This window comes from Sciurus vulgaris (assembly GCF_902686455.1).
Source record: "Sciurus vulgaris genome assembly, chromosome: 9".
NCBI lineage: Eukaryota > Metazoa > Chordata > Mammalia > Rodentia > Sciuridae > Sciurus > Sciurus vulgaris.
This window is the reverse complement of record NC_136469.1, coordinates 75,856,943-75,882,730: the sequence shown is the minus strand read 5'-3', so window position 1 is coordinate 75,882,730 and position 25,788 is coordinate 75,856,943. Positions and strand designations below refer to the sequence as shown.

Sequence of the window (25,788 nt, the reverse complement as noted above, 5' to 3'; positions counted from 1 at the left end):
GAAGAAAACATAGCAAGAAATAAATTCATTGCTCAACAAAGGGTGTGCTATTTTCAAAAAAATGAAAAGGGGAACAATATATCAGAATTTTCAGTTAAAAATATGTATCAAGAGAATAATTTGTCAGCTACCTGACACAAACACAAAAGTGCCTTCGATGACTACAATTTTTAAAATTTCCTTATTATTGTCAGGATCAACTTTTCACAAACTTTTGGCACTCCAAAAAGTTTAAATTTCTTTCAAAATCAGAAGAACAAAACCTGAACTTTTAGGTAAAGGAGATGTTTTAATTTATATTGTTATAGCAATAATCACAAAACATCATTTTTAATATTTCCATATGAAGCTGGGCCCTGAAAGTCAGAATGTGGTCCTCGACTGTTGGAGAAAGTAAGTGTTTTAAGTATTTCTTAGGAATGAACTACAGAGACCATGTCTGTATTTCACAGTGTTAGGGATCAAACATGTTAAAGGAAGGGAAAAGGACTGTGGGTTTTCCAAGGCTTTCGCTTTCTGGCTTTGTGTGTGTTCTGAGTTTTCTGTTTGCCCACTGTTATTGATCCTGCGAATAGCAACAGAAAATCTGGACAATGGATGAACCTCAGTTATCCCTGCTTGGGCTTCAGGCAAACTTCTTCCACTCTGGACTTTCATTTCTAAGAGCTGCCACTTGCATTTTTCTGAACAACTGTGTATGTACTGACACTTAAAAAAACGAACAATTTACAAATTCAAAGTAAATTTATAAATACATAGATTAGAAGACAGATAACTTGGTGTATGATGCTATTAATGCACAGAAGTAAAAGTTAGTTTTCATTTTGATGAGGCAAATTTTTTTAATTACCTGCAATAACAGAATTACTCTTGAGAATATGACACACACAGGCACATACACACACACAGAGGTAATATTATTTAGAACACAGTTTTTGTATTAAAAGGAAAATATACAATTTTCTGCCCTACAAATATAGCTGTACTTTGGGTCTCATCATTCAGTTACTTACTTTGGAGGTAAGGTCTCAATATCTCTTATTTCCCTTGTTGCAGTCATGGTAAATCCATCAATCACATAAAAGTGTTCTTTACCAAAAAGAAGTAGCCCCTCACTGGTGTCTAGGCCCTGGACTCGAGCACAACGGTACATATGCTGGATCTATGAAGGAAGCCACAAATATTCTTTAATGTAGCTTTTTTAAAAAAGTCCAGATAATGTATTTCTTCTTTTTGGTTAATCTGTTACAAAAGCCCTGGGATAAGCAGTAAATCTGAACTAGTGTTATTAGTGAATAAGTGTTAAGAATCAGCCTACAGTCTGTCTTCAGGTGACTTCAGTAAAAGCAAACAACCATTCATTCACATCATTCACCATCCATGTATCCCACCTGTGCCCTCTGTCACTTCCAGTATTCAGTGAGAGACTGAATACTGAACATGTGTATTGGCATATTATGTGCTATGTTCTACAAATAAGAAACAAGTTAGGTGAGGTCTCTGTCATCGTGGAGCAGATACAAGAAGCTTAGCATGAATGGACTTGAGGCATGCATGGTAAGGAGATCAGAACAAGATGTACCCTTGTAAGGAAAGATGATACAGAGTACGCATGGTCTGTAGGGCCTGGGAACTTAGGATAAATTCCCAGTCTTTTTACTTCTTAGTTGTAAATTTGGCCAAGTCCCCCAATTTCTCTGAGCATATCTGTGTTTTCATTTATAAATTTCTAATCCATGTAATTGGTTTGTTGTAAGACTCAGGTGAGATCATGTACACAGCCATGTTAGGAATTCTGGCTGTCTTCTTTTCCACATAGTTCACTTTCCTCTTTTTCCATAACACTCCCTGGGACTACAACTGGAATTTGTTCCTAATTCACTCCCCACCTGGATCCTGCCTCCCGGCAGACTGTTGTGCCATTGTAAAAAGCGAAACTTGGCAGAAGTTCTATTTTCCTCTTAGGAGGAGGAATTACAAATCTCTCAATGTAAGCATTGTTTTCTTTTCAAAGAAGTGTTTTTACTAATTCTTGGTAAAATTCTTTCTTGTTTAAACTCAGTTCAACAAGAGTCAAGGGGAAAAAATCAGCAACTAAAATCAGAGTCAAACAAATGTCAAATAAATGTCAGTTTGAATATACTTCCTGCACTGTTCAAACTTAAAGCAATCAGAGCAAAAACTATTCATGAGATTAAATTTCTTTTTAAATGAACAGAGAATAAACAGTAGACTATCAGAGGTTGGGGAACAAGAATGGAAGAGGAAAGACACTGATCAGAGAGTAAACAGTTGTATCTCGACTGGAGGGTAAGCTCTAGTCATCTACTACAGCACTACTCAGTGACCACAGTGAATAACAGTGTATTATATATTCAAAAATTGGTAAAGTAGATTTTAACATTTTTACCATGCAGGAAAAATTATAAATTGGTGAGGGGATGGGTATGTTAGCATGACTGAATCTTTCTATAATGAATTTAGACCCCCAAAAAGTCATATTGTATTACATAAATGTATAAAATTTGTCAATTAAAAATATAATTTAAAAAGTTCTAAAAAGGAAAGCATTGCAAATTTTCTAAAATATCTAAATGTAAGTCAATGCTCACTGTCACATTTGAATCATTTTAACAATAAAAGGGTAGATTGTTACAGAGAAAATCCTGACACACTCTTTTCTTTTTTGGTTGGTACTGGGACTGAACTCAGGCCCTCACACGTTAGATCTGTGCTCTATCACTAAGTCATACCCTCAGCCTCCTAATGTACTTTTAAAATAAATATTGCAGTATAATATCTGCATATGTACACATAGAAAAATGTTTATTTTCATAAGTGTACACCTTGATAAATTTTTAAATACTAAAAGTACAGTATTTTTACTGCCCCTACCCCACTGCCTCCAGGACCCCCCAGCAGCCTCTCTTGTGCTTCATTCCTATCTGAAATACTTTTACAGTTACATGATTGGTTCTTTTTATATTTTCATTGAGGATTAATCAGGCATATATGTGAACAAAAATGTTTTAATTATACTCCAACTTCTGATTACTACTTCTTAGTGGGTTAGATCTCAAGGGTTATACACCAAGATCTAACATAATAAGCAAAAAGAATATTCTTTTAAGGTAATACTCACTAAATAGTCAATTCCTTCCTCCCTTCCTTCCCTTTATTTATCCAAGAAATTATTCTTTCATTTGAAGGTTTACTAGTGCCTATTATGTGATTGGTACTGAGTAAGGAGATGGGATAGGAAAAATACTGCTTGCCTATGAGGGCTCACCATTTAGGAGAAAAGAGACAGGAATAAATAATTATGAAAAGAGAATACAGAATAACCAGCTTGTGGCAAGGCAGATAGGAAGGCTATCTACACATATGAGACTTGCAGACATTCAAATAATGAACAAATGACAGTCAGTAGAATAAAGGTTACACACCTGAGAGAGGGTCATTTTGGTAGGAAAAAAATAGGAGTGTAGAGTTTAAAAAAATATGAGTATAAAATTAAAAATATGGTGGGAATAACAAACTGTGAGGTGTATAATGCTTCAAGGTCTCAGGCAACAAAATAGAACTAGTAAAATTAGCTTCAAAAAGTGGACAGGATGCAGGAGGCTGACAGAGAAGCAGGAATGCATCGTAATCTTCTGTGAGTGAAAGAGAACAGGGCTTAAGTATAAGACTGGCGGTGGCAGTGGATTAGCTGAAGCTGTTTGCAGGCAGTAACTAGAAGTATGGAGATGCAGAAGAAAACAATAAGGCCAGATTACTGAGTGGATTGTCTACCTAGACAAGAAACAGACCATTATGGCAAGAGCTGTAGTCTAATAAAGGTTATAGAGGAAGAGAGTGAATTGGGCCCCAAGGGTTAATACTGTATTTGATGAAACTTCATACTGTTAAAATAGTGTATACAGATAGGTCAGAAAACCCTTCAACATGAAAGAGGTGGCACACAGAACCCCAAATTTTCTTTGTTCTGTATTTCATTAGAGAGGCTAAAATATTTATCTTCCACAACCACTCTATCAACTTGTCTTCTAATGTTACTTAAATACAACCCTTACTTTTTAGAAGCACAGTACCTTTTCTCCTTCCTCTAACAGGCGCAGTAAGGTGGCATTGTCTGTTTTCTCCTCCTCCTCTATAGCGCTGCTCTCAGCAATCTGGTCTTGTAGCTGCTCCTGGTTCTCCTCGTCTCCTCCATCAGGTGCAGACCGAGAGCGTTTTAGAGGAGGCTTGACCAGACCTACAGTATAATAACCACAAGGACATTTGGCATTGCAGGGGCCATGTGGGGGAGTAGTAGTCTCATGTAGTCTGCTATGGTTTGACTAGGGGCCTTCAAAGGTCCACGTGTTAAAGGCTTGGTTCTCAGCTTGGTGCTACTGGGAGGTGGGAGAACATTTAGGTGGGCCTTGTGAAAGCAAGTTAGGTCATTTGAGAGACATACTGAAGATACTGGAGGTAGCCCAGCTCAGTGGTTAGCAGCAAAGGCTTGGGAGGTATGACTTTGGAAAATTATTTGCCCTTCTTGAATCTCACTTTTCTCATCTATAAAACTACTGAAACAAGAATATTATCTACCTCAGGATTGTTAGAGGACTAATGAGGTAATTCATGTAAAGTGCTTAGTATCATGCTTACTGCATAGTAAATTCTCTTAAGATAAATGGAGAGTTTAGCCATAATTAATAGAACTGTGTTGCTTATAGACCAGTGCCACTAGAGGTTGTCATGAATAAATAATAAATGATCAATCTCTGGCACAAAAATCAAGATAGCAAGTTATAAACATATTATGAGAGATCCTACTTACTTGGAGGGCTCATGAAGATTGTGTCAAGGCTCATTTCACAAATGGCATGTTTTTTCATACATGAATGAATTCAGTCAAAACAAATAAGAAAGGATAGGAACAAGTTTTTATGATTCAGGGAGAGATCATTTATTTTCCCATTAAGGAAATACTTTACCGCTGATATTTTAATAACTTTATTAAAAATCATAAAAGGATGATGATAGTAACCAGTGAGATTCTAAAGTATGGGAAGGTCTCAAATGGACTCTAAATCACACATTTAATTAATTAACATTAATATTCCTCAGTTGTACCATCAAAAGTAATATTACACCTATCAGTGACAATTGCTCTAAGCATTTTAGAAAAGTATAAGTCAGCCTGTTAGGCGTCTTATCTTTTGAACATTAGTTATCAGAGGTTTGCTTTGCCTTGAGAAGAACCTTATTTTCTGTATGAAAGAGAATAATCAATATTCAGGATAGAGAAAACAATGATGAGAACATCTGCAAAGGGGAAATTATTTTTAGGATAATGAATCAAAACTTTCAACTCTATGTCTAGTATAACATCTTGTATGTTACACCAATATTTGTGATTTTTAGCTCAATTACAGATTAAGAAAATTAGGCCAGAGAAGTTAAGTATCAATGACCCAACACAAGTCTAATTATACTTTGTGAATTATACTTTGGCTTATATCCAGGAACTAAAGCTTTGAACCCAGCTCTGTAACTTTGCTGGTGTCATGTCAGCAAAATTAGAAGATTTTAACCTCTGTTAACTTACTAAAAGTTTTACAGATTCTATGAAGATGTTAAATCAATTATAAAATGTTCAGTAAGTCAGAGTCATCATAGGAGAACAGATAAGTTATAACACAGGGGGAAGTGAACACCAGTTAAGATGGCGGTTTTTGTTGACATAGTCATATACGATTGATTTTTTTAAATAATGGAACCTGAAACTCATTTTTAATTTACTAGTAGTTTTAAAACTTATTTTAAATCTACCTGCTTTTAATTTAAAACCTTTCAATTAAAACATCTTAATTTATACTCCAGGGTTTTATTTTTTGAAAATGCAAAGACTTGAGTTTGTGTTCAATCAGTGATCTAAAATAAATAAATAAATGAATAAAACAATGGATTGATTTAAATAAATAAAACAATATTTATTCAATATTGATTAAATCCCCAATTTTGTGTTAGACATCTGCCAAAAGCTATCAGGGAAAAGAAATAATTTCTGCCTCTGAGAAACACTCATCAATTAGAGAAACATGTACAGCAATGAAAAATCACTGGTCCTGATTATAAGAGATATAAGCAAAGTACTGTCAGTGGACAGAGAACTTGCAAAAGGTTTCTGAGGACAATTTGATGTTTCACCAGTGTCTTCAATACTGGATAAGATTTGTTCAGGTACAGACCATGGAGAAGCTTTAGGAAGGAGAAAGAGAGGAAGAGAGCATTTTGGGCTGAAGGTATACATATATAAAAATAATAAAATAAAAAAAATTCATGCCACTTCAGTCAAATTCATCAACTACCACGTTCCTGAAGTCTATGTTTGAGATAATCTCTCTCAGTTCATAGGAAGAAAAAACAATTTCAGACTGTTGGCTAAGGTATACTAGTGAAACATTTAGTACATTTTTTCCCTCCTCAGTATTGCAAATTAGACCTAGGGGAGCTCGATCACTGAGCTATGTGCCTTGCCCTTTAATTTTTAATTTTGAGACAGGGTTTTGCTAAGTTGCTCAGGCAGGTATCAAACTTGCAATCTTCCTCTCTCAGCCTCCAGAGTAGCTGGGGTTATAGGCATGCCACCATACTCGAGGTTACTATTTCATGTTTATTTAGCTATCACGGCCCTTGCTTAAAATACCAGGCGTCACTGGGTTCTGCCAAATACAACAAAATATTAAGTCAGTAAGCACATCTCTCAGCTTTTAAGGATAAAATGGTAAAATACGTGCAAACACTTTTAAGGTTGGCCCTTAAAGTTGCTCATGTTTTCATATGATTCAAATATAAGGAATGTACTAAATGATTTTTAATCAGAATCAAAGAGGAAGGCTGACCTTTGACTTTAGCAATTGTGTCTTCACCATGCTCTGGCTCTTGCTGAGTGGCTTCGCCTTCTGAACTCTCTACTATGGCATCCTGGACAATGGCTGGATTGCCAGAGGCCAATCGCATGTAGTATTCTTTACTATCGTAACTTATGGCTCTTCTGTATCGAGCAGGTTTCTAGGAAATAACATAACATAAGAAAATGACTCACATCATTATCTCCAGGAATTAAAACACAAGATTCTTGAGAACAGGCATGTTGTCAAGATGTCTTTGTGTTCCCCTTGCTAGGGGCTTTTAATAGACTATCCACAATAAATCCACAGACTTATGGGTTAAGTTTCTCTATTTTAAATTTTCATTAATTTTTCATAAAAAGACGCATATAAAACAACACTAGTAGTTTTGTTCTCCCACAAACAGAAACAGATAATTTCTAGCCAAACATTTCCAGGTCTGTACAGTATGCCCTCACTGATGGATCAGAAAACCTCCACTACTGAAGGGCATCCAGCTGCAGAGGTGCCATATGGGCTTGCTCTTTACTTCCGCCACAAGTAAAGTAAGTAGATAGGTGGGAAGGGGCACCTTCCCAGTTGGAAGTGTTTACTTCAGATATTTGGAAGGAGGGAATCAGAACTGCTTATCATTCCCCACAGTGCCAGGTTTCCCTGGAACTCTGGGAATGGACAAAACCTTCTGAGGCTGAATCAACAGAGTTGAGTAGTTTCATAGCAGATGGTGTTCTTTGGTTAACCTCCACTATGAGCTGCTACTTGCCAATTTGCTAAACATTCTTGCTAGTTGTGTAAAAGAATGTGATCTATAAATATATAAATAAGGAGTATAGTAGGACATATAGAAGTGCATTTTGGATAACAAATTAAATACCTAGAAACATAAGATTTCATTCATGTTTTGGCATATGCCACAAGAACATTTTTCCAAAATAATTAATCATTATTCTAAAACCAGGTTCTTCAATTGATCTAAAATTTTTGTTTAATCATATGTAGTAAGAAAGTAAAGCCTAAAATATCTACGACATTTAAAATCACAGAGAAAAAATTTATATGTATGTAGAGTCTTAAAATCTGAATTAGACAGACTTTTTAATAATTAAGATGGAATCTGAAACATTTCAAAACCTTCCTCTTCTAAGTGTTATTTTACTTCTCTTTTCCTATGAATAAGAGTATCTAATTAAAAATATTTTCCTGTCTCGTACTCGTCAAACTTGAGTAGTCAATATGTATTTTATAAAAAAAAAATGATCATTTTGAGCAATTGCTTCCCTTTCTTTTGAAGGGATTTCCAACTGTAATGCAAAAGGTGTCCAGTTGGGTGGAATATTTAGCCTGAAATACTGAACCAATTTCAAATAAAAATGTACCAAGTTGAAACCACATTACTCTTCTTTTAACTTCAGGTAAAGGCTCAGGGAATTAAGAGAGCTGCAAACAAACTGCGGCATGATATGCAGCTAATGGAAACTGAAAAATATATGACCTAGCAAAGTATTAAAATGATGTAAAATAATATTACACTAGGATAGATCAAACTGATAGATAAATTAATAAGATCAGTGCAATATTTTCTATAAAGAAAAAAGGCAATACACTTGTACCATAATAATTCTTCTATATGAGGTTTGATAATCATCTTCAACTGAAAATTGCTAATATTTAACAAGATGATGGCATAGTTAGTGATGGGCAAGACAATGAATTAATAGACATGGGACAATGTCTGCTCTGTTACTGACTTCATATACACATATAAACTTGAACTATAAGAATTTTTCTAAAAATATTTTTAGGTACACTCGTCTGTTTTTTACTGAATCATGTTTTGAACCTTTCTGGAAAATGAAAAAATGACAAATTTTAATATAGCAATTAAAATAAATTAAAATCATACTTTAGACACCAATCATACATAGTTTCCATTAGTTCTTTTTGCATGAAAAAATAATCATAAAAGGGATACTCTAGCATTAAAATATCTAGAATTAAATAATTGAAAAAAAAAGTTGAAGATGCCAGGCTGCCCGTTACTAACATGCCTCATGATATGTTAGTTACGCGTGAAGCAAGACATACTTTACAGTGAGAGCAGTGACTAGTCAGCCTGTTAGTGAGCAGCAGGCAAACCTCAGAAGGAGCCAATTAGAACAAAGCCCAGAAAGAGTAAGACAGTCTCTCAGCAGGAATGACACCAACTTTTCAACTCTTAGGAACTTAGAACAAATTGAAAGTCAATCTGTTAAGTTAGTCTAGTCTACCATGCATAAACCAAAACAAAACAGACAAAACAAAAACAAAAACAAAACTGCAAGTAGTTTGCACTCTTTTGTGGTAATTTGTATTTTACCTTTTGAGGAATGATATCATCGGGTGTCTCAGGTTGTTTACTTGGGATCTCAGACTGAAAACAGGGTATTAAGTACAGACACATCAGAAAAAAAAATACATAAAGAATATAAAAACAAAATTTTCTTGAGGACTGCATAAAGTATGGAAGATGCACTCATTCACTCAAAGGAAATGAACATGGTATCCTCAGCAGCTCAATCTAATCAGCATCTTATGGTTATTTTCTCTTTGATCAAAAGTAGTTTTAACTAAATCTTAAAAACTTCAAAAATCTGAGTGCTAGTGAACAGAACAAACTCTTAAATGGCACAAGATACTATCGTCATGAATGCTTTACTGGCGACTCTGGTTTTCTAAAGGGAAAAAAAAAAAAAAAAAACAATCTGACTAATTTATCCTCCTAGGAGCTAGGATCTTCTATCTTCTTTTCTCTATAAACATCCCCAGGTGTGTGATGTAACCAAGCAACTATGTGGGTTAAACTACCATCTATAATATGTCCTGATACAAAGTGCACACTAAGTGCTTATTAGTGAAAATACTCCCCTGAAGCCCAAGAACCTATACTACCTTGGCTACCTCTACAAATACTACCCAGGAAAGGCTGAAAGCAGAAGGTGGACGGAATCATCAGTCCCCAAACCAAAAGTTTTCCTAAAGAGTACTTTTTAAAGAACTAGGTAGTCACTTGATTATCAGGAAGGCAACTTCTGTAGTGATGTTTGGCTAATGCACATAAACACCACAGGTAGCTACAGAGAGACAACAGAGAGTCAAGAACAACTTCAAGTTTTCTTCCTTTCATGGTGTAAATCTGGAGATGACTGCTGGTACCATTTTGTTCAGTAGACATGAGAAGCAAATGTTTTCACAGGCATACCACTGGCATACTTTTAAAAACTTCACATGGTTTTAAGAATCTCTTTGAAAGCAAACAACTATACCTATATTGAAGAAGAATCTTTAAAATATATTATCAGTGTTCTTTATTTTGGGAAGGGCTTTGGTGACATAAACGTAGTACACATATTTGCTAAACTTACTGAATGAACCACAATACAATAAAGGCAAAAACAGATCAGAAACTACAACATTAAAAAACAAAGAAAGAAAATCACTGAATGGTATATTTAAGATTTGTGTATTTCATTGTAGATAAAATTTACCTCAAAAAAGAATTATAAACAAATACTGAACTCTAATTAATGATGTGCACAGAGAAATGTTTTGACATTCAACTCACTCTGAAATTCATAAAAATAGGATAAACTGCTGAATAGGTATGTGATAAACCAATAGAACAAAATGGACCAGTTATGATTCTCAAATCCAGCTTTGGGATTTAATAATTTTCTGCTGTATGGCCCCAGTAGGAATTTAGAAGGGGTTTCTTAACTTTTCTAGGTCACTTACTTCTCTGTAAAGTTAGTGTAATGTGAACTGAATTTCAGAGGGCCTGTATGAAATTTAAATGAAATTGCATATGCACTGCTCTGCAGAGCATCTAGTTCATTGTGCTCTGTGAACATGGTCACATATTACTTAATAACAGGAATGTCGTCTGAGGAAAGTGTCACTAGGCAATTTCATCATTGTGAGAGCATCACAGAGTGAGCTTACATACACTAGGATGGCTGCAATGTCACCAGGCAATGTACTCTATGAGATCACTGTCCTATATTTTGGTCCATTGTTGACTGAAACATTGTTATGCAGCAGAAGACCAATTAGCTCCTTTTATTTGATTCTATGCTGGAAGTCAGTGGGTTAACAGATGCTTCCACTTTTTTAAATTTTCTGTTTTTAACATTGCTGGATTGCATATTCCATAGGATAAATGTGGTGTTTTAATGGCCTTTCAAATTTATAAGACTTTGAACTACCAAAACCAAAATCAAAATTATTCATTTAGAAAATTCGTTCCCAGAGGTTAACTTTGCCTTGTATGTGAGCTATATATGTTGCATGAATTCCACATTCTTGGAACTGTGTCCCCTTTCCATTCGCACTCCTAATGTAAATAAATATATCTCCAACACTTCTTAACTGCTGCTACATGTCCAATATGTAATCCATCTGCCAAAAAACAAGTTCCACATGGTGCATACTTGTTCTGATTTCACAGGCTGGGAACTCCTTGGCTTAGGTAAAATACTGATGATAATTAAGTGACCACAAATCCTGAATAAGTTACTTTGTTTTAATCTGACACAGAAGTTTATACTTTGATAAACAAAGAAGGAAAAATACAGATAAGGCAAAAATATTAAGGTTATTGAAAAAATAACTATTAACTGTAGTAACCATGCTCAAAAAAGTTATTCCTCTTGTCTAATTGAAACTCTGTCCTGTATGACCAACATTTCCTCACCTCCCAACTCCCTAGCCTCTAGTGACCATTATTCTATTCCTGGCTTGAGTTTAGTTATTTTAGATTCCACATTAAATGAGATCATATGGAGTTTGTCCTTCTGTGCCTGGCATATTTCATTTAGCAAGTCTTTCAGGTTCATCAAGTTTGTGGCAATGGTAGGATGTCCCTCTTTTAAAAGGCTGAATAGTATTCCACCATGTACCACTTTTCTTTATCCATTTGTCACTGATAGACATGGTGATTCTAAGACCCACATTCTAAGTAGCATCAAGACAGACTGAACTAATAAGTAAGAGAAAAATGAAGCTAGGGGTTTGGCATGGGGGAACAAGAGGTGATGGGGATGTATTCTGTGCCTGATATTATTCTACGCACTTTGGTAATGTTAACTAACTTAATCCTCCTAATAGCCCTAGGAGGTAGAACTATTATTTTTTCCATTTCAGGGACAGGAAACAGAAATCTATAGAGATTTCATGCCCCAGCCCCAGATGGTAAGCTAACAGTGCCAGGGTTTATATCCAGGCGGTCTGGCTTTGGAATCGATGATCTGTACTATAAGGTTTCCTTGTTTACTACACTGAAGTATCTTTCACCCTCTCTTATCAATTTAATATAACCTATTCAATTTTCTAAATTAGCAATTGCAGGTAATGAACCTAATAAGGAAAAATGCTCACAAAAAAAGAGGAAGACTCAAGAGATATTACGAACTTGATTCTGTATACTCACCGCCACATTTGTCTCTTGCTCTGTTTCTGGCACATAGGGGTAATGGTTATAAAACATGTCATTTCGCACCATTTTTTTCCTCATTCTGCAGGGTCCTTCTGTCATCTCCAACATCCATTTGTCTAGATGGGAACCAATGGGGGGACCCCATAACCCTCGCTCCCGCAACAGCTCACACTCAATCTGGCACCACTCCTCGGTCACGTACTTCAGGGCATTCTGCTGACGCTATGGGGGAAAGAATCCAGGTTGGTTTTCAAGTAAAAGCAGAACAAACAATGGAAAGCCTACAGGCAACAAAATCAATTATTTGGAAACAAATGGAATTCATGACATTTTAATCAATATCATAAAAGTGCATTTATTTATGGTGAAAGAAAACTAAAGATTTTCTGAGAATGTGAGGTTTATTGTGGTGATCCAAGAAGGTGATTATTTTAACATGAAGTGAATCACAGACATGTACAGGTTAGTATATGCAATATTACTGGAACAGAGAGTGGAAGGAACTTATTTCTCTGGCATAGGAAAGATGGTAATATTACTTATGAAATATTACTTATGAAACACACTGAAATAGTCCTATGAGTATAAATATGGTATGATAAGGATGAACCCTGTACTCTAAAAATATAAAACAGCCCCTCCAACATGTATGAGGGAAATCTAGGAAAACTAGATCAAGAAACAGTACCAACAGAAACTTGGTAAACATTTTCAAAGATTTTTAGATAAAAAATATAAACATTCATGAGAGGAAGCTTGACTTTCATATAAAAATAAAAGAAAATTTATTTTCTCTTAGTCACTGAGATAGACACACCATTTTTCTTAAAAATTATGATTTGGTCTAACTTCTTGCTATCTGCCAAACAACAAAATGTTTTAACATTTTGTATAATGTTTTAACATTAGGTGATTATAATAAACTTATTTAATGATTCATGTAAGTATACACTTTAAACTTAAAGATGTTTTTATACAAAAATAGTAAAACTTATTGAGTAAACAATCATGAAATTACATAACATAGTACTTACACATTCCTTGGGGGGATGAGGGAGGACTACCCCGTGACAACTAAGAACCCAGTGTCATGTCCAAAAAACATTAGCAGTTAATCATTTATAATTTTTGATTGATTTAGAATAGATGCTTTGGAAACAGAATATGTAGGATAAGCTGTTGAGTAATTATGAATATACCAAGAGGATTTTGCTGAATTTATTTTTTATTGACATAATCACCAAGCACTTGCATTAAAAAAAAGAAAACTTATTTTCTCTTAATTTTTTACAATTTTAAGAAACATTTCAGAGACTTTTTGTTAAAAGCCTGAAAGAGAAGGATGATTCTTACAGTTTTACTGGGAACAAAGGTGTGTACTATGTCAGTACTGAATGTTAATAGGATTTAGTTTTTTGTTGCTTTGTTCAATGCAGTTTACTTATAGGAAATTCAAATTTTTCTATCTTATAATCGAGGGCAAAGCAACTGATAGCCAGAATAATTAAATTCATCATCAGCAACATACCCATAAAACAGGTAGGAAAATATCAGGAGAAACAGCATCCTTTCCTATGCAAGTTTTAATTATGAATTCTTACCTCTTGATATTCCTTATATTGTGTGTCTACTAAGTCACGAACAACAGCGATGTGTGTAAACATCCACTGAGAAATCTCCTAACAATGGATGGAAAAAGAGTCTTAATATTTCACAGAATTCAATTTAACTAGCATTGAAATTAATGCTAAACAATCAGTTAAAATGCTGTCAAAGTGCTTTTACAGAAGACAAAAGCAAATGCTGAAAGATGAATTATGAATCTGGTAGAGGCTTGTGTGATGGACACAGACCTGCGGTCCCCTACTCTGGGCTTGCCGCCCAGCTTCTAGAGCACTGTCAGCACCTTCAGGGATGGTCTTAGCTGCAGAGAGCTACCAGTACACCCCACAGCCAAAGCCTGGCTCAGTTGTGTGTGAGAAGACTGCCATTCCAGCTCAATGCAGGTCAACTCTGACAGGCCGTTTTGGCTCTGAAGCTCCACTTAAGTCAGCCCAGCATTTTCCTCTGTTCAATTTTGCTCTATTCTCCTCCCTTCCATAGGCATCATCCCCAAGGGCATCCCAAAGTGAACATCCTGCACACTGAGCTCCATTTCAGTTTGCTTCTTGGAAAACCCATCCTGACGCAGGAGATGGCTGATACACTATTTCTCCCGGATCCTTTCCAAAGCTGCCACTGAGATTCTGGCATAGTGAGGGAGTATGGTATAGAAGAAGTTAATAGTGGAGGTAGATGAGTTTGTTTTTTTAATCAGTTGCAAGTATTATAACAAGATTATAAAAAATAAAAGGCCTTATGTCTGTTACTACCTTAAAATTTATATAACTACCAATAACAATATTATTGAATGTTGGAAAAATTAGGAAAATATATATAGTCTGTTTATCAGCATCTGAATCTCATATTTAGGTCCAGTTATGAAATGGATATAAATACACAGTACTCATAATATATCTTTATCACAATAAAATGGGATAAGTTGCTATAACCTAGCTTACTCCAAATCTCTTCTAGAGCAAAACAGAAAAGTTCCATTTCAAATCAACTGCTTATGTGTGTGAACAATATATGCTATTAGTAAGATACTACAACTCAATCTTGAAATTCAAACTTTGAATATATCATCAATGAAACTAAACAAAGTACCTGGGTGGAAAGACTGTGTTTATTAAGACCACTTTCCTTTCGATTCCTTCTTGATCCTGTTAACTTGGAAAGACCAAAGCCACTGCTGACACGGGACAATTTGGACTGTGTGGTAGGCACTAACGCTTCTCCTCGACTTATACATTTCTTCTCATGGGCTATGAAATTAAAATTACTTATTTTACAATTTTTCCAAGTAATAATCAGTCTTATTTTTAATATTTTTATATTACAGTTATGAACCATAACCCTGTACAGTAGCCCCTTCATTATACTTGGTTTTGCTTTCTGTAGTCTGAGTTACCTGCAGGCAACTGCAGTCTGAAAATATTTGCAATATGATGAGGAATCAAGTTATTTGGAGAAACCACATTCATATAACTTTTATTCCAAAGTATACTGTTAAAATCATTCTATTTTCTTATTAGCTATTATTAATATCTTACTCTGCCTAATATGCAAATTAAACTTTGTCATAGGTATGCATATATAGGAAAAAACATAGCATACATAAAGTCTGGGATTATCTGCTGCTTGAAGCATCCGCTGGGGGTCTTGGAACACATCCCAGTAGATAAGGGACACTGCAATAGGTATCAAAAGCAGCATATATTACAGATTCAGGTATTTCTTTAAGATATCATAAACTTATTTCCTGGTGATCTTGCTGAAGGATGGCTGCTTGAGAATTATTATACTAGCTGAACTTACATTTGGTTGAAATATCATAGATCTGCAATAATTAACAATAATCCATAATCTTTACCTAAAACCTTTGTTGCTAGGTATATTCTGGAACTTAGAATGTTTTGGATTTTAAAAAGGCTATATAGTACATACACTGTATACCTGCAATATCACCAGAGGGTCTAGTGTAGTAAAGCATAATTTAATACATTAATGTACCACAGCAAAACATGAATATTGTACCAAGCACTATAAAAGAAAAGTAAGTGAGGTTTTGGTACCAACTGAGTTTTAGCACCAGATAAATGTGAAAACCCTGGGCGTTCAGGGTTTTAATAACTTCAGAATTATAGATAAAAGATTGTGGACCCATGACTATGACAGTAGCTATACTAAAGCTGTGAGGAATGTACTTTTTCCTAAACTCATAATGTCTGATGTATAATACACCTTAGATGAAGGGGGGAAAAAAAAGGCCAAAAAAAAAAAAAAAATCAACAATCAGTATAGTCATTCTAGAATGGTTATGTGGTATAAATTTTCATTTCTACTGCCATCATAATATTCTTTTAGAAATGTTTTAATTACATATTTGTTTACTTATATTCAATAGCCTCAAGGTCTCAGTAGGTCTTCTTACCCAAATGATTCTGCCAGCATTTCAAACCAGCTTCTTCTATGAGTGGTCTTGCTATTGCGATGTCCACATGACCCCTTTCATTCACAGGCAGAGTTACTTTGAAAAGCTCCTCCAAGACTTGTTTCTTACTATGTATCAACTCAGTCCACACTCTATTAACAGCTTTTATGAGAAGCTGACGCCCTGGAAAATTTAAAAATCAACAAATCAATCAAAAAAGAATGATGGAAACATTATGAATAAAAATTAGTTCTTATTTTTCTTCATGTTTTCTATGTAGGAATTTCAACCACACACACACACAGTACTTGTTTAAAAAAAAATGCTCATATTATACCTAGCTCAGTGAAAAGGGTTATTTGCATAAGAAAATTAAGTTTTCAAAGTGGTATGCCACTTGGAAAACATTAAAAAAAATGTTCACATTCATGGGAAAAGTCTATATTTTTATTTATAAAATTGAAAATTATATACATATTTAATAATCTAGCATTTTCTAGATAATAATTTATCCCCCTTTTCCTTTTGCTTTCTTTTCTTTTTGTTGGTGGTACTAGGGATTTAATTCAAGGCCTATCCTATACTAGGCAAACACTCTACCAAGAGTTATAGTGCCTGGTCCTTTAACAGTAATTTGCAGATCTGAATACTTAAGGTGAGTTCAAAACTAAGTTATTTGTTATTGAATATCTTTCAAAAGGGAAGTTATAAGAAATATTTTTAAAAAGATTTTTACTCTTATATTAGACTTCTTTTGGATTACTTGGTAATTAGTCTGACTTCTCTAGACCAGTCAATCTTCAGCAAGCATAGAATCATTTGGGGGAAGAGGGGAGGCAGGTTGTTACGACACACTGCTGCCCGTCAACCCCCCGTTTCTGATTTAGTGGATCTGAGCAGGGTCAGAGAATCTGTGTTTCTACCAAGTTCCCAAATAATGTTAATAGTGCTTGTCTGAGAACATCACTTTGGAATCCAGTATTCTACATTGCCTGTTTCTTGCAGGGATGAAAATTCTGTTCTCAGGCAAATTTCATTCTGGGGTTCAAGAAATATGGGTAAAAGAACAGATAATAAATTAATACTTAAAAGAAATGAATGAAAACAACAATGAGCACTGAACCTGGCAGAGATAAAACCATATGCAAAACTACTACACAGTATTGCTGGGAGACAAGTGTGTGGAAATAAGGGATCGATCTACATGAATATTTCAATGTGCAATACTCATGAGATCAGTGGGGGAACTAGATATTAAAAAGAAAATAAAAATGGTACTACAGACAACCTATCAAGTGATGACTGCCTGTAGTGTGGATATGGTATCAGGCTTACCATTACGCAGTTCTTTTTAAGTAAACATCAAGTCTGTATTTGCATTTTTATTTGTGCAAGTGTAAGTACTATCTAGTCTTCCAGTGTTACTAGGAAATGTTGAGGGTTAGCAGTGTCAGGGATTAGTGCTATACTAATATTGGTGTAAGCAGATACTTTATGGCATAGTGATTTATGTATAGTTTGTGCTAGTGGAAGAGTAATAGTTCATGTTACCATTTTCTGAAGTCAATTTTTTTGTTTTATTTTTAAAAACTGGAAAAGAAACAATGACAGCACATTCAAAATGAATGAGGTTATTTTACCTTCACTAATATCTTGGCTGTATCCACCATCTGGTTCAATGTCAGAGGGGATCATAATGTGCCATGTAGTCATGCGGGCTTCTGCTTCCAGTCCAAATCCATCCACATTGCTGAAAAATTTGAGTCAATTTAAACATGTGAAGACAATAATTATAGCTTAAAAATTTTAAGGACTAAGAGTTATTCTGTAGACACATGTAAATGCTAGTGTCCTCACAAAGTTCTGTTGTTGGCAGACATTTAGCAGATGTACAAAACAGAACTTCTAGTTTGCCACAAAGACCATTTTCTAAGGGATGATCTTACAAATCCACTTGACTAAATGTAATTAATCTATAGCTTCACACTTATGTCAATGTTTGAGATGCTTTTGGTTACTATTAATATCTTTATCTAAAAATTACAAAAAGTTCAATTAGCTAAGAATAATCTCCTAATATGCTTCTGTTGTCTCTGGTATCACATCACCCTACTTAGCTCTAGTAGTAGTGAAATATTAGCAGTTTCCCAAATGTGCCACACTCTTTCTTTCCTCTGAGCAATCACAAAGGCAGCCACTGTTTCTCTGCAGCACTTATCCCTATGCTCTTGTCCTTCCCAACCTGGTCTAAGTTGCAACTTAGCAGGTATATCTTCCAGCTTAGGGGGGCCTATTATGTGCTCCGAAGGCAGTGTGCTATTTCTACCAGAACACTCAGTACAGATGACTAGGTTTTGCTTAGTTATATTTTCCCTTTAAAATGGCTGTCACAGAGTCTGTCTTATACTTTATCCCAGTCCCTGATTCAATGACTGGCCTCTAACAGATATTACAGAAATATCTGTCAAAGCAAGCAATAGAAAAACACTAATATTATTCATTTAACATATAACATTGCATCAAACTCTTTTTTTTCTTTTTTACTTTTGTTAGCTTCCAAAAGTGTGTATTTTATTTATTTTAAAAGCATACTTTATTTTTAAAATTATGTGTCCCATGGTAATTATGAAAAAATTTAAAGATGCAGGAAAGTATATTAAAGGAAAAAATACTCATTATTTCATTACAAAAGCACAACACTTGCCCTTTATTATCTTTTTCAAAAAGTTATTAAAACAGATTAAAGAGAAAGAGAAACATTATTATCAAAAAAGTAAAACAAAGAATTCTAGTAGAATAACACTGAAGACAAATTCAAGATGGCAAATTAAACCTAAAAGATTTACCTTCCAGCATGTAGATTAATCAAGCAGTGAGCCAGACAGCTAATGAATTCTTGGTCATGGTTTCCAGGCCCCAGGATCAAGTTCCTGTTCACTGTAAGGACCCTGAGCGAATCAAGGAGAGCGACTTGCTGAGGAACAGTTTTGTGTGCCCGTGAGAACTGGTATAAGATGGTTCTATTGAGGCAGTGATAAACTGCATCCAATGACAATCCCTGTGATCTTCTCTTTGACTAAAGACACAAAAAATACGTTTTTAGTAAAATGAACAAAAGTGAAAAAGCTGCTTATCATTCAGGCATAAAGTTTGGTTATCTACTATGTACCAGATGCCATGCCAAGTACTAGGAGTGCCAAGTTAAAACTTCTTGCTACTATGGAGTTCAGAACCCATGAGCACATAAATACAAGTTAATGAATTAAATAAGTATTACATAAAAAGAGAGCTTCCATTGAGGAGAGCCACAAACATAGGAAGAATGATCTCTACTCAAAATCACTTGAAAAATTACCTAAAATTTTATCTTGGTTTCATCCCTAACTTGAGACTGAGGCTTACTTTTTTGGCTTAACTGCAAATGTATCTCTTAAAAGACTCTTAAGTGACAGGTGAGCATCTCTGTACATGTTAACACAACATGGCAACAGTAGTATAATTCTAGTGTGATTTCGTGTTATATTGTGAATAAGATTAATTACTTGTGCCAAACCAGACAAATATTCCTTAGTCAGCATGCACAAGGCAAAAAAACCCCAAAATACCAAAAAACAATGTCGTCAAAAGAACAAGGACTACAATGGAATTTGTAAAGATTCAATTGACAAGAGAATGTTTCTTTAACATCAGTTCTTCATGCTCTGTAGGCCTTTGCACACTGACGTATTATACTGAAAAAACCTACCACATTGTATTAACTTAAGGTTTTTAAATGCATCTGGGTAGCAAAGACAGATACCAGTGGGGAGGTCAGCAAGAGACTGACCACAGCTTGAGAGAATCAGGCAATTTTACAAGGGACACATTGGCACCAGGCTGTTGGTAAGGGGGGAAGGGGTTAAAAGTATATTTTATATTTACTTTTAATAAGCTTAGCTTTATATTAAAGGTTAACATTCATTACCTTATTAGTTACACTTATTTCCAATAATTTTGACACCGTAGGCAAAGTTTTTCAAAAGGAAAATATACTCTACAACTAATAGTGACAGTTGATTACCTGTGCAATTAGTTGAATTATAAAATCTATAAGAAGTTTAGATTCTTTGTTGAACATGCCTTGCCAAAGCTTGTCCACCACACGTTGTGTGAAATAAAACACATTGTTCACCAATACCTGGTAGCTTCCTCCACTGGTAATAGGCAGAGATGCATCTTCCCCTAAATTTCAGTAGGAAATAAAAAGTCTAAGAAAATTGGTATCTACCAGCACAAGACCAGATCCTCAAAGAAAACATGATAAGGAAAATGAATATATCTATGAAACTCAAGAAATATGACCACAGCAAGATCTTAGGTACTATTTCAAGAAAATGATGTTCACAGCCATAACTCAGAGTAAATACTGGAAGAAACAGTTTCAGCGGGATAAAAGGGCTATAAATTTGAGATTCCCTGTGAAGTCCCTTACAGTAAAGACAGTGTGTGATAAGCAAATAGCTCTTCAACTGAGGTTGTCAGTGGCAGAGCATCTTCATTTAAGAGAAAAATCAAGTCAGTTTACTAGCTACAAACGGATTTTGTGTTAAGTAATAAAGGGTAAAACAAACAAAGAAAAAAATCCTCAATATTAAAGAAAACTTTCCATTTGGGGGATGTACTTTTAATAGCTATGAATTAATACAGGCAGAAGAGAAGAGAGCTTCAGAAAAATTATGAAAATCAAATATCTCCAGTGGTGGTGGGGCCTGTAGCCCCCCCTCCGTGATTGCTATTAGCTCTGCCTCTTTTTAAGGTTATCCCAAGGTCCTCAGCATGTTGCTATACACTTATTGCTTCGAGATAATCCTCCTAGTCCCTCCTAACCAGAACACTCTCTCCAAGCACCTCTGTAGAAATTATGGAGGTTCCAACTGAATGTGATTATTATTCCCACCTCATTCTAAATTGCCCCACTAAGCAGAACTCTTCTTTTATGTCTTCATGTGGTATGACTGATCTCAACTGATGGTAACAGTTACAAAGTAAGGCTTGACACTTAACTTTGAATGCATAGCTACATGTCAAGATACTACCAAAGATTTCCTTGTAAATTCTCTGGAAAAAATGTTAGCACAGAGATTCTAAGATTTACATTATCACCAGCAACTCAAAGGAGCATGTAAACTAAATCATTACCTTTCATGCTCCTATGAATTCTTTTTTATCTATAAATGGTGACTCCATGGTATAGATATATTGTTTTATAACTTTATTGTTAATAAATACAGACATATTGAAAAATCATACTCCAGTGTGTTTTGACTTTATGTCCTAGAACACATCCTAAAGAATAACATGTACATACCAACAACTCACTCATTAAGTACATATTTTATGAAACAGATATGTAAAAAAATTGTACATGTATCTATATGAACAAGCATATTTATAGCACTTTATTTAAAATTATGTCTATCATTAAACTTCTACATGTCTATCAACAGATTATAAATTTATATGTTCATATGATAGAATATTATATTAGTAATGAATATAGACTCTTGCTACATGCTACATGGATAACTCTTACAAATATAATGTTAAGTATAAGAAAGCTAGAATAAAAAGGAAGGAGAAAAGAGTTAAACTTAAAATAGACAGACTTGGGGCTTATATAACAAAGGAGAAAGACTATAGGCGCTTTTATAAAACAAAAATAAAATACAAAATTACCCAATAACACATCAGCTGCAAGCAAATGATCCATTACACTATCCAAAATGTAAGTCTGAAATTCTTTTTGCTGAGTTCTTGTAGATCTTTCAGGGGAAGCCTAAATTGATAAAAATTATTAGAGTTAGAACTAACTACACAAAGATGGGGTTCAGTTGTTACATATGTTATGAAATGTAATAAAAGGTGAAAAAACTACTGGTAAATTTAAAAACATGACAAATATATATGGAGATAATTTTTCTCTTATTTTTCTTGCCATAGAATTAAAAAAAATTAAAGCAAAGGTGAAACATCATCTTCTTGGAATCCATTCTTTGAAAAACAGTATTCTAAATATTATAAGTATTTAATAAATATTTGATAAACTATTATACCTCACTTCCAAAAGAGATTTGGCAGTATATAATGAAATAAAGATAAATCATAAAGCCATTAAAACAAATAAAAAAGCCCAAGAATCTAGTTACCAAGAGGAAACATCAATGAGGAAGTATTTATAACAACAACAACAAAAAAATTAAGTCCACAATTTAGCTCTGAGCTTCCCAAGTATCAAGAAGGAGAAAAAAAATATAGCTTACAAAGCTTTTTATTATTTCTAAAGGAAAGCACAGTAGATTGACACCTAGGATATCTGTTTTCCTACAATTGTCTGAGCAGATTATTCTCTGTGGGTTTTATAAGGATAGTGAACAGCTCTATAGGTGATATCTTTAATAATGGTTTTACCGACTACAAGATGATGGTTTAAAATTATCTTGAGTAAAAGCTTAGGGCGCAAGGTTAAACCATGTCCTCAGACAGCATTTCCACTGATTATTATGAATGACAATCTGGGTGCCTAAATTTCAAGCATCTAACCTGGTAAGGACAAAAAAGAAAGGTGAAGATCCTTCCCTCATCCCTCAAGTGCCAGTAGTCCGAGCAATGCTTTTGACAGAAGATGGACATCAAACCACTTAACCAGTTACATGTCCCTTCTTGGAGATCTGTGTGTTTGGATTCACAAATAACGCTGATGGCTTTGTAAGTGAAATGAAAGAAGCCACTTGCACAGAAAACTTAAGGACTATATTTACATGTAAGCTTTAGAATACTGTTTTGTTATTCTTTCTAATCTGATTTCAAGATGTCCTTTCAAAGGTTTTAAAACAACAGTTAAAATCTGAGCTCTAAACTTAGATTAAAATTATTAACCAAAGGATTAAGAAACTAATGGCTACACCAAAGTTTTCATGAACAGTTCCTCTCTCTCCCATTTGCATGATTTTTTTTGGACAAGGTCTCACTCACTATGTTATCCAGGTTGACCTTGAACTTGTGATCCTCCCACACAACCTCCCAAGTAGCTGTGATTACAGCTGTGTAACACCTCCACCCCTGATGTTTCTGGTTTAAATTGCTAAAATATGTGTCTAGTGACAGTTAAAAGAATACTAGCAGTGAATTTGGGTTGTCATTAGACTAATATGAAAAAAGTAAAGGCCTTCTCCTGTTTTTAATCTTAATAAATTCCCCTGCATAGCTGACAGATTAATATAATGTTCGGCAGGAGACCTGTGACCAAGGCCTACCTCATGGCATTAATACTGAGAGTCCTACCCCTGTCAAGTGAAGAGAAAGTGAGAACTTTTTAGTGATAAGCAGTAAACTGAGAGATTCACGAGAATTTCCTTGGAATTAGATCAGGAACTACTCTATCCAACAGCTTTAGTGATAGGAATTTACTAAGGAGTAAAGGTTCTTCATTCCCAGGAGGATGTGAGCATTTTGAAGTCAACTATACTCTCTCAGGATCACAATTAACTTCAGGTGGTTTGGGATTAGTAATAATGAGTAGGGTTTATCAAATCTTACTCAAAGTGTTGGAGTCTGCAAAACAGAGGGACTATTAAACAGAAATGCTTGATCAGTCAACAGTACTTATTTTTATGAAAAAAATATTGTTTCTTATTCCAAAAGGATTTAAGGATGACTAACAGGCACTGAATCCCCCAATTTTTCTCACAGAAGCTGCCTAGTTCAAAATGTTCTTACTGACACTTAGGCAGCCTTTTAAAGGACTGAAGATTTTATGAATGCATTGTCTCTTCTAAATAATTCATTAGACTACTGTTATGTACCAGAAACAGTGCTAAGTTATATATATTATCTCACCTAATCAGCAGAATATCCCTTGAAGTAGATACCAACATCCCATTTTAGAGGATAAGGAAACTGAGGATTAGGAAGTATAAGTCACTTGGTCACAAGTAGGTTTCAAATCTCACTTCCAGAAGCCAAATCTACATCATATTCTACCCACTCTACTAAAATCTCCATAATGAAGAAAACAAGTGCACTAGAGCAATGCTGCAGACGCTGGGACACCAGACAACCAGAAAGAAGACAGGTCAGCACTGTGGCCTGCTCTGGCCTCTGCACATCAGATCTGTCTTCTTGCTGAAAATAGCAAAACCATCCAGCAAAAGATCACTGTCAACTTTTTGAGACCTCAGGAACATCAGGCAGAATCTTCCTATGCTGCTCATAGGCCAGACAGCCTGTGGGCACATGCTGCCCAGGGAGAGAGACGACTATGCTCAGGAAGGCCTGGTATTTTGTCCTGTTTCTATAATGGGTCTTTACAGAAGAGAATTTTCAGTTTTTGGTTCTTGTGCAGTATTCCCCTTGACTGACCCCTCAGGCCCACTTCTGTCACTGATATGTGTGACAATGGGGAGGAGGTCATGTAGACAATGGCTGAGTGGCACAGTGAGTGCCTCAGACCACAGAACATTGCGTGTGCTATCAGAGAAACACACATTTCCACTCGGCACTCAAGTTTTAGTACCTTTTCCTCCTCTGTGCACATACTCTGTGGTGTGTTCTCATGCACTTTCTTTCCACTGCCATAGTAGTATTCACTAGCTGCAAATCCATTTGTCCTTCCCTTAAAAAAGGCCACTTAATCAATATTTAACACATCTTAAGCACCAGCCAGTGTTATGAATATTGCATGCATTATTCGATTTAATTCTCAGAATAATACTGAGAGAAGTTCCTTTCACTACATCCTTTTCCACATGGGTAAACTGTACCAATGTGGGAACTGAACCTGGCCAAGGTCACACAGCTATAACCGGCACACAATTATTCTTCAAAATACTTTTTGCTGAATGATGTATGTATATTTGACTCCTACAATATGTCTGCAGAGATATAGTAAATAATATCATTCTTCATAGTTAAATTTAAGCAGATGAAAATGCTGTATGATAAACAACAGGGCCAGATTCAAACCCAATATTTCTTATTCTAACTGCCATAATCTTTCTTTTGTATCACACTGTATCCCTTGTATTGAGCCTCACACCAGTCTGTACAAATGAGATTCTTTTATTTCTAGAGACTGCTAAAATAGATAATTTCACCTCTTTTGTAGATATACCTAAGTAAGCAGATCCTCTTTTGGGAGAGGATCTGTGTTGTCCAGGCTGGTCTTGAACTCCTGGTTTCAAGGAATCCTCCTGCCTCTGCCTTTCAAGTGTTGGGATCACACACTGTGTCACCAAGCCTGGCAGTAGATGCTGCTATGATGAAATTCTAACACTCATAAGACTGAAGATGGCATGGTTCACCTTACTAGACTAAAATTCAGGTTCCTTTTTTCATGTAGG

The 25,788-nt window shown here is 35.1% G+C and overlaps 1 protein-coding gene across 14 annotated transcripts in view; it reads right to left on the bottom strand.

Moving 5' to 3' along the window:
* The window catches only part of WDFY3 (WD repeat and FYVE domain containing 3), a 269,816-nt gene that overhangs the window by 46,115 nt on the left and 197,913 nt on the right, over positions 1-25,788 (bottom strand). For 11 of the 14 annotated variants that reach the window (XM_079153142.1, XM_079153145.1, XM_079153139.1 and 8 more), the window contains 12 exons: positions 22,127-22,226; positions 20,472-20,632; positions 19,258-19,487; positions 18,052-18,161; positions 16,412-16,594; positions 15,085-15,242; positions 13,977-14,054; positions 12,370-12,597; positions 9,262-9,315; positions 6,897-7,065; positions 4,095-4,258; positions 1,014-1,162 (listed from right to left, as the gene is read on the bottom strand). In XM_079153142.1, the coding sequence (XP_079009268.1) occupies positions 1,014-1,162; positions 4,095-4,258; positions 6,897-7,065; positions 9,262-9,315; positions 12,370-12,597; positions 13,977-14,054; positions 15,085-15,242; positions 16,412-16,594; positions 18,052-18,161; positions 19,258-19,487; positions 20,472-20,632; positions 22,127-22,226 (1,784 nt within the window). The remainder of the gene's footprint in view (positions 1-1,013; positions 1,163-4,094; positions 4,259-6,896; positions 7,066-9,261; positions 9,316-12,369; positions 12,598-13,976; positions 14,055-15,084; positions 15,243-16,411; positions 16,595-18,051; positions 18,162-19,257; positions 19,488-20,471; positions 20,633-22,126; positions 22,227-25,788) is intronic. The other 3 variants (XM_079153148.1, XM_079153137.1, XM_079153138.1) reach the window with 2 other exon arrangements.